The sequence below is a fragment of the Oscarella lobularis genome, chromosome 13, assembly GCF_947507565.1.
Source record: "Oscarella lobularis chromosome 13, ooOscLobu1.1, whole genome shotgun sequence".
Taxonomy (NCBI): Eukaryota; Metazoa; Porifera; class Homoscleromorpha; order Homosclerophorida; family Oscarellidae; genus Oscarella; species Oscarella lobularis.
This window is the reverse complement of record NC_089187.1, coordinates 527,201-538,024: the sequence shown is the minus strand read 5'-3', so window position 1 is coordinate 538,024 and position 10,824 is coordinate 527,201. Positions and strand designations below refer to the sequence as shown.

Genomic DNA, 10,824 nt, shown 5'->3' with positions numbered 1-10,824 from the left:
ATGGAATATGAACACAAACTTTATTTAACTCAAGGCTGCAGTACCCCGCCACTCGCTGCCTGAACATGTAGCCTACGGCCTAACTAAAACCCCAGCGTCTCGCAGTCACAATCCAAATCGTTCCGCCCTCTTTCGCTTCTTCGCCTACCCAAAATAATTATGATAATACTGCTATCACTCGAGTCCTTACATCTGTTTCTGTATTGATTGCTCCACTCGAAACAGCTCCAAAACGTTCCTTTCGACGACGAACTCTCTCTCTGTTATCCACCTAGAGAATATAAAGAGAACCCTTGAACGGATGCCCCTTATCTATCTTTGGCAATGAGCTTTCCTTATAAGGATTGTGATCGACCGATAGCGGAGTCGTAACGATACCGAATCGTTTCTGTCTCTGCTTCAGTCGAGAGTCGCCACTCAACTGATGAAAAAGGTGCTATTGTTGGATGACTTATATATGTTGTCTCAATACCTCTGGCGTTTTGATGTTGAATCTCTTTGCTCTCTCGTCGAGTTTACTGACCTAGAGATAAATAGTTATGCCCATTTTATGCGACATGCTTAAAATCTATGGACCGTGGCGACAGCAGGCTCAGCAGTACCAAATCTGAAAAAAATACAAAGTTGAATTTGGCACTTCCACGTGGCAAAGCAATCACCTTTCTGCTCGTTCCGCTTTCTTGTCTGCACTCGACAATGGCACATTGAATTTCTTTGCTCTAGCAATTTTTCTCTACCACACATTTGTCATAGTCAACATACAGGATATTACTAATACAGTGTCTTACAGGTACATCCTCCTTTACCGACGGATTTCCCACGATCTACACGATTATCATCTCCATGCAATGATATCACCTCTCATTCTCTTCCTCACCTTCACGACTTTGTCTTCCCCTGTCGCCACTGTCAGTTTGTTCTCATTCGATGCCTTGGTCTCCGTCGCGACAACGGGCACTGTTGGCTTCGCAGCAACAGCGACCACAGCACTTCCATCCGATTCTAATTTAGCTAAAAAAATTTATGAGTTATATAATAATTCGCAATAATTATATAGATGCATATACCGTCCTCATCGTCTTCTAAAAGATCTTTTTCTACTGCAGCTGCGGCAGTAGACGTAGCCGCAGCCGCAGCGCTAGCAGCGGCTGCCGCTTCCTCTAATCAAGTTTTTTTTCTTGTATAGGGCTAGTCGTGCTCTATGGGGATCCTCACTTTGCAGATACTCTGTCAATCGTTGAATGAGGTCCGGTTTGGTCCCTTTGACTGGAAGGCCTCGGTTCGATAGTTCGCGCTTTAGGTCGGGCACCTGTTTTTTACCCACCCCCCCAAAGGGAGCGCCCGGTGAATTTTTTAGCTTGGTTGCGTCGATGTTATTGGGTACTTTTAGTTTCTTGAGATCGGCGGGGTTCAGCGTCGTTTCGGGCATGACTTATCGATGGCGAAAACAATCTGCGTTGTGACGTTAGCGTGCGCTGTTCGAGGAATCGAAAATGAAACGACGAGGAATTGGAGCGATAAACAAGGACAGGCTCGCTAAGGTAGTTAAAAATCTGTTTGAAAAGGTCGTCGAAATTTTTTCTTAGTCGAAATTCGCCGAGAAAGGGACGGAAATAGCCGAAGTCCAATTTTCTCAGGTGAAGAGACGCGATTAGGGGGGAGAAAGAGGCGCCGCTTACTTACTTTTTCTGTTGCCGCACTTCAGATGCAGGAACAGTTCGAAAAATTCAAATCGAACTTGGAAGAATTCGCCGGAAAGCATCGAAACGACATCAAAAGAAACGCCGAATTTCGACAACATTTTCAGCAAATGTGCGCGCGAATTGGCGTCGATCCACTAGCATGTAAAGAAAAAATTCAAAATATAATTAATTAATTAATTAATTAATTAAATCTATATAAAATAGCAAGTAAAGGATTCTGGGCGGAAATGCTTGGAGTAGGAGATTTTTACTACGAAGTTAGCACAGCAAAAATAGACACCATATTGTATTTATATTTATAAATATCTCTTGTTCAGCTGGGAGTGCAGGTGATTGAGGTGTGTCTCGCTACTAGATCTAAAAACGGAGGTACTGTGACCCCTGTATTTTTGTCTAGTTTTTTTTCTTCTTCTTCAAGTAGCGTTACTTATAGGTCTTATTAGTCTCGAGGATCTCAGAACGAGACTTCAGAAATCGAGAGGAAAATCCAGACAGGAAGTAAGCGAGTGAGTCGAAAAAAAGTCTTGGTCGAATTTTATATATCGATTCTTATTTATTTAGTGACGACATACTGCGCGCCATTAAAAAGCTTCGCGTTCTCGGAAGCGGCTTCGCCGTGATCCCAGTCCACGGGCGACGTCTCGTTCAATCCGTTCCCGGCGAATTGAGCATCGACGACACGGCGGTGCTCGAACACGCCGAGGTTAGCAACCAAAATTAGAATCTCACTACCAGCAATGATGTTTCCAAAAAAAAAAGGAAAGTGCATACACGTGCGAGTCGTACTTGGTGCGAGATCTCAACTGGCAGAAAATCAGAGCTCTTCACGCTTTGGTAAGGAGATTTTGTGTACTCGTGATATTTCTCTATATGCCTATGTACTATAGGAGCATCTCGTTCACGAAGGCATGGCCTGGGTAGACGATCAGGCCAGTGAAAGACACTACTGGTTTCCGAGCCTATTACCTGACACAAGCGGTGACGACTAAGCTGAAGATCTATTTTTAGTAAGAGAGTCTGCATCGCCTCATACTCGCCCCACTCCTCGCCCCCCACCAGTGTGGTTTATGACACTGCAATAAAGTGCGCTATTTGACCACTGACAAGTGTCACGCCATGAACGAAGAAAGCTCTATGGGTCTAGCCTTCGTTTCTAGCTCGAGTAAGAGCATAATCTCCTTATTGCTCTTTCGTTTGAATCAGCGGATCGCGATTCTTCTACAGCGGAATCGATCGGAAACGCGACGACGCCCACCGTGACGATCGCTTCCTCCGACTCGTCGTCGGGTCGCATCGTATCCGAACGCGAACCGAACGGCAATTCGCGATTTCGTTTCGAAAATCGCGCCGGTCTCGTCAGCGATCTCGCTTTCCTAGCAAACATGCCGGAAGTTGCTGACGTCACATTTCTCGTCGGTGACGACAAGCAGCCCGTCTGCGGCGTACGAGCGATTCTCGCCGCGCGCAGCAGGTCCGTACGATGACGTAGGAATCGATCTCACGTGAAAACTCGCGTCCCCGTATGTAGAGTATTTCGAAAAATGCTATTTCCCGAAAGGGATCCGCTCGCCGGCGGCGCGGCGACGCTGGAAAAGAAAGCCTCGCGAAAATTCACTTCCCAGATCGACGGCAACGTCTCCTCCTCCTCGTCGTCGTCGTCGGCGACCAACGCGTCCCTATCTCCCCCGGGCAAATGCTACGTCATACCCGATTTCGAACATCTCGAATTCAAGCAACTCATACACTTCCTTCACACCGGCACGTGCACCCTTCAAGCGCAGATACTTCCGGGTCTCATGAACGCCGCCGATCATTTCGGCGTCGACGAGCTCAAAAAGGCGTGCATGGGCTTCGTGGACAGCTGCATCGGAACGGACACCGTCTGCCCGCTGCTCAACATCGCCGAACGCTACATCCAATACAAATCGACGAAGTCGCTCGTGCACAAGGTGCTCGAGTACATCGATCGGCACGGCAACGAGGTGCTCGCCTTGCCGTCGTTCGCCACGTTGCCCGGTCACGTGGTGAGTCTCATATTGTCGCGCGACGAATTGAAGGCGTCCGAATGGACGAAATTCGCGGCGGCACACGCGTGGGCCGTCGCCTGCAATAAACGCGATCCGAGCGTGAGCGTTAAGAGCGCGATTGAGCCGCTTGTCAGCTGCATTGCCTATCATCGAATTCCGCCCGCGAAATTGATGAAGGAGATCAAGCCGCTCGGATTTGTTCCTGATGAGACGATTATGATGGCGCTCGCCTATCACGCCGATCCCGCTTCGGTCGACATGGATAGGCAGTCGCCGCGCGCTAAGATTCGTTCGCCAACGCCGAGGGATACGTTGGCGTCTGAATCGTCCGTCTAGGGGTGGAATTCCACGTGGCGCACGTAGGTAGAGAAGTCGCTTTATTTTAGAGTATTTATGATCACAAAGTCACTTCCCCCGAATTATTGAGTTCATTTAGCTTTCCGCGTACTTATGGATGGACTATCTAATGTGCAATTTAAACTTTATTTGGTAACTTTTTCGTCGTCGAATCTTCTATGATAACTACTGGTGACTAACGTTAGAGATCTAAGCAATAGTCTTGGTCACTAAACGTCTTCGAATTTGTCTCTCCCTCTCTCCCTCTCTCCTCTCTCAAAGAGGCACGTTCGAAAAGAGATAGGACACGGATTCCCCGTTGTGCGTTCTCCGAATCGCTTCAGCCAGTATCATCGATATGTCAATAACCTTAGAGGCAAAGGGTTTACCGAGACGCCGCGATTGTATGCGTACGCGTACCTTGACTTTTGGACACTGTTGAAGGCATTCTTCCTGCGGTATCGTATTGGTGACGACCATCTGTTCGAAAGGTGCCGTGGAGATGCGATCGAGAGCGGGTCCGGATAAAATTCCGTGCGTCATGATGGCGTAGATTTTGACGGCGCCCGCTTCGTGGAGCCTGATGAAGGGTAAGAGTGGAGTACAGTTGTGTATTAAGATATTGATTATGTACTTTTTTGCTGCTAGGCACACGGTCCCGCACGTGTCCGCCATGTCGTCGACTAGAATAGCAACTTTGCCTTTGACGCTGCCAACGAGAACCATGCTGGCGACTTCGTTGGCCTTTTGCCTCTAAGACGCAATAGATTTCAAGAAAAAAAACAACCAACACGTTAATTCTTCTCTGTAGGCACCTCTTTGTGGATGAGTGCAAAGTCAGCATTGAGATGATCAGCAATAGAAGTAACCCTAGAGATGAACTACTGTACACCGGGGACTGCATTGGCTCTTATGTACCTCTTCGCTCCTCCTGCATCGGGAGACACAATGATCGTGTCTTTCCAATCGGCTATGTTCTCCTTGATCCAGCGAAGCACGGCCGGCTCGGCGAAAAGATTATCGACGGGTATATCAAAGAATCCCTACGCGCGGAGACTCCCGCTCTACAACAGCGCATCGTAGCCCTTCTCTCTTGCCTGAATCTGCGACGCGTGAAGATCCATGGTGATGATGTGATCGGCGCCAGCAACGGAGAGCATATTAGCAACGAGCTTCGCCGAAATAGGTGCACGACTCTAAGAAGAGAGATACACGTGTGAAGAGTCCCTTTAGATTATTACGTTGAAACCCCCCCCATATCTCAATGTACAGCATCTTATAGTAGAGACCTTTTCATAGGAGACAGCAGGTCTCAAAGTTCTCAGTACAATGGAACCTCTATTAATCAATTATTTAATTAATTAATTAATTAATTAAACGAAACGTTAAGATCATATGTCACGTGATGACCCGATGTGTATACATATCTATATCTATAGGCTATCTCTACTTTGTCTTTCTTGTCTTGTCGCGCGTAGGGAAAGCAGGGTATGACGGCCGTGACTCGACTCGCCGATGCCGTCTTGCAGGCGCTGATCATTATGAGGAGTTCCATCAAATGATCGTTTACTTCGCCGCAGCCGCTCTGCAGGATAAAAACGTCTTCGCCGCGAACCGATTCGCCGATTTCGACGCTAGGATCGAAGACGGGTTCGCTCGCGCGAACGATTGCCGTTCGTTTTTTCTTACCACGTCTCGCGATTTGAGAACTTTTTTAGGGTGACTTTGCTCAGTTCGATTCCCAGTCGTTGGACGATCTTTTCGCCCAAGTCGCGATGCGACGAGCCGACGAATACCTTGATATTCGGCATGGCGTTTTTTTGCGTCACGTATATCCGGGCTCGCGATAGTCACATGTGTTTTCGGATACGTGTACCATCTTTCGGAATATGGTAGTGAATTCTTTACTATCTACAAGTGCAGGGTATAATAATGCACACTTTTGTATACACCAGTCATTCATTGCTGCACTAGACTACAGTTTGAGGAAGGCACGTGCCACGTGCTCCATCGGATATCCCGGCTAAAGGTGGCAAAGGAAAACTTTGCTTTCTCCGTACTGTTCGGTCGTTTTTCACTGCCCTTGCACTACAAATGGATCCCGACTTGTATGACGAGTTTGGAAACTACATTGGCCCGGAGCTGGAGAGCGACGAGAGCGAAGAAGAAGCAGAAGCGGAGCCGGACGCCGACGAAGATGTCGAGCAGGTACTCGAAAACGTTCTTTTCACTCGCCCTAGTGCTAAGACCCTACAAATAGCAAAAACGGCGTACGTACGTACATCTATTGTTACGCGCATACTTACGGCAATCTCGCATGAGATAAAGAATTCGCTTACTTCAAGTATAATTATGGAATTTTAGGAGGAGAATATGGAAGAGGAAGAAGAGATAGATCCCTCTACAGCCGTTGTCTTGCACGAGGTCAGTACTATAGAAAAGAAAAGGAAACTTTTAATTTTATATTTTTTCAGGACAAAAAGTATTATCCATCAGCAGTCGAAGTCTACGGACCCGACGTCGAGGTGAGAAAAAGTCAAAATTTCTTATTAATTAATTAATTAATTAATTAATTAATTAATTAATAGACTATTGTTCAAGAAGAGGATACTCAACCTTTGACAGGTTGGCCATATAGCTAATATACATGTATGTAAGGTAGTCGAGATGATATTTTTTTTCAGAACCAATCATTGCTCCCGTCAAGAAACTCAAGTTTTCTCACGTCGAACGAGACACTCCCGACACCGTTTACAACTTGGAGTGAGGAATTTTTCATAGCGCGTCTTTCGTCACCATAGTAACCTTGTGTATACAAGATTTCTCGCCGATTTGATGGACAATTCCGAGTTGATTCGCAACGTTGCTTTCATCGGTCACCTTCATCACGGAAAGGTTTATATTGATAGATTTGTGACGTCACCAAAACGCATATCTCTCTCTATATCAGACTTCCTTCGTCGATCTTCTCATTGAGCAGACTCATCCAGGAATTCATTCTAGAGAAGACAAAGACGTAGAGAAAGAATTTTCCTTATTATTATTATATTGATCTAGACCGTCTTCCTTTTTATTCTAGCTTCGCTACACGGACACGCTCTTCACGGAACAGGAGCGCGGCGTCAGCATCAAGAGCACGCCCGTCAGTCTCGTTCTTCAAGATCTCAAGGACAAATCGTTCTTATTCAACGTCATCGACACGCCAGGCAAGAAAAAATGAAAGACGAGAGAAAGAAAATAAATAAATAAATATCTGATTGCACGCAGGTCACGTGAATTTCTCCGACGAAGTAACGGCAGCTCTTCAAATATGCGACGGCGTCGTCATCTTCGTCGATGCTTCAGAGGGCGTAAGTAGTCGTCGATGAGAAAGGGGGGGCCTCCTTATTGGAAAATATTTTCCAATAGGTTATGTTAAACACGGAGAGGCTGATCAAACACGCTGTTCAAGAGCGATTGCCTATTTCGCTTTGCATCAACAAGGTGCGCAAATAAAATAGTCACGCCAACTAACAAATAATCTCCCCCCAGATCGATCGACTCATCTTGGAACTCAAGTTGCCTCCAGCGGACGCCTACTACAAGCTGAAACACGTCATAGACGAAGTGAATTCGCTTATAAGGTAAGAGATAAATAATAAATAACGAATTATATTGATGTGTTCTATAGCACGTATTCTGCGGAAGCGATCGACGATCAGATCCTGTCGCCGCTTCGCGGCAACGTCTGCTTCGCGAGCTCCTTATATCGTTTCTCATTCACACTGCAATCGTTCGCGAAAATCTACGCGGAGAGCTACGGCGTCGCGCTCGACTGCGACGACTTTTCGCGACGACTCTGGGGCGACATTTACTTCAACGGAACGAAGTAGGAATCGACGAACTAGTCTTTGTGGCACGCCCACGCCTTTTCTCTAATGCAGACGCACGTTCACGCGAAAGCAGCCAAGTAGCACCAGTCAGCGAAGCTTCGTCGAATTCATTCTAGAGCCTCTATACAAGATAATATCGCAGGTGAACCTAGATTATATTGAATAATTAATTATTTTAATTTTCTCTATATAGGTTGTTGGAGATGTGGATACGACTCTACCTAGAGTTCTCGATGAATTGGGTAACACTTTTTTTTGTTGTTGTCTCTTTGCATACTGTATTCTTCCTTCTCAAGGCATTCATCTTTCAAAGTCGCAAATGAAAATGAACATGCGTCCTCTATTGCAGCTCGTCTGTCAGCGTTTCTTCGGCAAAGCGACGGGATTTGTCAGCATGTGCGTCGCTTACATTCCCTCGCCGCTCGCCGGTGCCGAAAGAAAGGCAAGTCAAAAGCAGAAAGATGACACCGAAAAGAGATCATTTTTTTTTCTTAGGTCGAGCACATTTATACCGGTCCTTTGGACGAAAATCTTGGCGCCGCTATGATGGAATGCGATTCTGACGTAATTATTTATCTCATTCGTTTATTCCTCTATATTGTGAATGGATGGACCTATCTAGGGTCCGTTAATGGTCAATGTGACGAAATTGTATCCTTCGCAAGACGCCTCGACTTTCTACGGTTTCGGCCGAGTCATAAGCGGAACGCGTGAGTCGTCCTAAGAGAGTTCGCCATAACATCTAAGAATCTCTTTATCCCCAGTTCGTGCGAACAGCGAAGTCAAGGTGCTAGGAGAGCAATACTCGCTCGAAGACGAAGAAGACTCGCGCGTAGTCACGGTAAGCCCCTTGGCATCTCAATCGATATACGTGTATATTGATGTTTATGTGTAGGCTGGTCGCTTGTGGATCAGCGAAGCTCGCTATACCATCGAAGTGAGTCAAGTTCCAGCGGGAAACTGGGTTCTCATCGAAGGCGTCGACCAACCCATAGCGAAGACGGCTACTATTACAGACTCGTCAGGAAACGAAGAGGTAAGTGAGACCACCTAACCTAAGAGGACATATGTTCTGAAAGGGAACGTTATTGTTCTTTTCTTTTTCAGGCGCAGATTTTCAAGCCGTTGAAGTTCAACACGTGCTCCATAGTGAAGATCGCCGTCGAACCGGTCAATCCGTCCGAACTGCCGAAAATGTTGGACGGCTTACGAAAGGCGAACAAGAGCTATCCCCTTCTGAACACAAAGGTAAGTGGGGATTCCTCCCTTGGCGCAATCCATGGCATGTCGCACGCGCAGGTGGAGGAATCTGGGGAGCACGTCATCTTCGGCACGGGCGAACTCTTCTTAGACTGCGTTATGCACGACATGCGAAAGATGTACGCGGAGATAGGTAAGCGGGAGAAAAAAGAATGTGTGAAGCATTGTTAATTTTATTTATTTATTTATTTATTTATTTATTTATTCTTTTTTCTGTAGAAATTAAGGTTGCTGATCCTGTTGTCGCCTTCTGCGAGACGGTCGTCGAAACGTCGTCTCTCAAGTGTTTCGCCGAGACGCCGAATAAGAGAAACAAGATCACGATGATAGCCGAGCCGCTTGAAAAAGGCCTCGCCGAAGATATCGAAACGGAAATCGTAAAAATCGACTGGCCCAAGTGCGTCCCATAGAAAACGCTCTTCCTCCTTTCTCACACTACACCTGGTTAGGAGAAAATTAGGCGAATTTTTTCAGACGAAATACGAGTGGGATCTTTTGGCTGCTCGATCGATTTGGGCTTTCGGGCCGGACGTCACCGGTCCTAACGTTTTGGTCGACGACACGTTGCCTTCCGAAGTCGACAAGAGCCTTTTGAATAGCGTGAAGGAGTCCGTCGTGCAGGGATTCCAGTGGGGAACGCGAGAGGGTCCCCTCTGCGACGAACGTAAGAAGCAATACTCGTTGGGGAAAAAAATCTTTATCATTATTTTTATTTGTTTAGCTATTCGAAATGTGAAGTTCAAAATTCTCGACGCCGTCATTGCGCCGGAGCCGATACACCGCGGGGGCGGTCAAATCATTCCGACGTCCAGACGCGTGGCCTATTCGGCGTTTCTCATGGTAACCAAGACATCTAGTCTTCGGATTGAGACTCAAATTTTATTTACAGGCAACTCCTCGTCTCATGGAACCTTACTATTATGTGGAGGTTCAAGCGCCTGCGGATTGCGTGTCCGCTGTCTATACAGTATTAGCCAAACGCAGGTAGACTGAAACAATTTATTATTTATTTATTCTCTCTTTAGCGAGGCGTTTTTTTTTCTTTATAGGGGTCACGTAACGCAAGACGCGCCCGTGCCCGGGTCTCCTCTCTATGGCATCAAGGCTTTTATACCCGTGATCGATTCGTTTGGCTTTGAAACGGACTTGAGGACGCACACGCAGGGACAGTCGTTCTGTTTGTCTGTCTTTCATCACTGGCAGGTAGGAGAGGGGCGCGGTTCGTTTTCGCTTTGTAGAGATATTTTTTGTCTTTGAGATCGTTCCCGGCGATCCTCTGGACAAGAGTATCGTTATTCGGCCGCTCGAGCCGCAGCCGGCTCCCCACTTGGCTCGAGAGTTCATGGTGAAGACGAGGAGACGAAAGGTCGGAAATTCAATTTAAATGCATTAATTAAATTAAATAATTAATTTCTGTAGGGATTGAGCGAAGACGTCAGCATCAATAAATTCTTTGATGATCCCATGTTGTTGGAGTTGGCTAAGCAGGACGTTATGTTTAGCTATCCCATATAGAACACACTGAAAGCGTTGAATGTGAACGTTCAATAAAGATCATCCATGTACCGTAAATAGAGTCCCAGTCTCGTTCTTTCGTATAGTGTCCCTCTACAAGATGAAAAAATA

The 10,824-nt window shown here is 46.5% G+C and overlaps 5 protein-coding genes across 6 annotated transcripts; 3 read left to right on the top strand and 2 right to left on the bottom strand.

Annotated features, from left to right (window-relative positions):
• Position 1: 1 nt before the first annotated feature.
• On the bottom strand, positions 2-1,473 carry LOC136194927 (SAP domain-containing ribonucleoprotein-like). The gene is made up of 11 exons (XM_065984180.1): positions 1,385-1,473; positions 1,216-1,309; positions 1,068-1,160; positions 878-1,011; positions 789-824; positions 660-733; positions 577-607; positions 473-523; positions 337-421; positions 191-273; positions 2-144 (listed from the first exon to the last, which is right to left on the bottom strand). Exons 1-11 carry the CDS (start codon positions 1,427-1,429, stop codon positions 106-108), a joined length of 765 nt encoding a protein of 254 aa, XP_065840252.1. The 5' UTR covers positions 1,430-1,473; the 3' UTR covers positions 2-105.
• A 7-nt stretch (positions 1,474-1,480) lies between these two features.
• LOC136194928 (vacuolar-sorting protein SNF8-like) lies at positions 1,481-2,799 on the top strand. The gene is made up of 9 exons (XM_065984181.1): positions 1,481-1,541; positions 1,587-1,637; positions 1,706-1,844; positions 1,908-1,960; positions 2,021-2,072; positions 2,137-2,209; positions 2,265-2,406; positions 2,463-2,537; positions 2,591-2,799. Exons 1-9 carry the CDS (start codon positions 1,494-1,496, stop codon positions 2,690-2,692), a joined length of 735 nt encoding a protein of 244 aa, XP_065840253.1. The 5' UTR covers positions 1,481-1,493; the 3' UTR covers positions 2,693-2,799.
• Positions 2,795-4,301, top strand: LOC136194925 (serine-enriched protein-like). Its single transcript, XM_065984176.1, has 3 exons — positions 2,795-2,865; positions 2,928-3,174; positions 3,232-4,301. The coding sequence occupies exons 1-3, from the start codon at positions 2,820-2,822 to the stop codon at positions 4,064-4,066; spliced, it is 1,128 nt and encodes a 375-aa protein (XP_065840248.1). The 5' UTR covers positions 2,795-2,819; the 3' UTR covers positions 4,067-4,301.
• On the bottom strand, positions 4,195-5,908 carry LOC136194926 (ribose-phosphate pyrophosphokinase 2-like). 2 transcript variants are annotated; one of them, XM_065984178.1, is made up of 8 exons: positions 5,756-5,908; positions 5,517-5,700; positions 5,164-5,262; positions 4,985-5,109; positions 4,882-4,936; positions 4,701-4,819; positions 4,487-4,646; positions 4,195-4,435 (listed from the first exon to the last, which is right to left on the bottom strand). In XM_065984178.1, exons 1-8 carry the CDS (start codon positions 5,875-5,877, stop codon positions 4,343-4,345), a joined length of 957 nt encoding a protein of 318 aa, XP_065840250.1. In that variant the 5' UTR covers positions 5,878-5,908; the 3' UTR covers positions 4,195-4,342. The 2 variants fall into 2 exon arrangements, with proteins under 2 accessions (XP_065840250.1, XP_065840251.1); XM_065984179.1 differs by having other exon boundaries at positions 5,517-5,651; positions 5,756-5,890.
• Positions 5,909-6,066: 158 nt separating this feature from the next.
• Positions 6,067-10,770, top strand: LOC136194656 (116 kDa U5 small nuclear ribonucleoprotein component-like). The gene is made up of 28 exons (XM_065983853.1): positions 6,067-6,274; positions 6,431-6,490; positions 6,541-6,591; positions 6,655-6,691; positions 6,751-6,829; positions 6,886-6,961; positions 7,017-7,082; positions 7,146-7,272; positions 7,334-7,416; positions 7,475-7,549; positions 7,598-7,689; positions 7,737-7,934; positions 7,990-8,080; positions 8,132-8,180; positions 8,235-8,380; positions 8,434-8,502; positions 8,561-8,648; positions 8,703-8,779; positions 8,834-8,974; positions 9,046-9,186; positions 9,238-9,331; positions 9,418-9,595; positions 9,648-9,862; positions 9,920-10,038; positions 10,088-10,182; positions 10,248-10,401; positions 10,457-10,564; positions 10,618-10,770. Exons 1-28 carry the CDS (start codon positions 6,161-6,163, stop codon positions 10,711-10,713), a joined length of 2,919 nt encoding a protein of 972 aa, XP_065839925.1. The 5' UTR covers positions 6,067-6,160; the 3' UTR covers positions 10,714-10,770.
• The last annotated feature ends 54 nt before the right edge of the window (positions 10,771-10,824 follow it).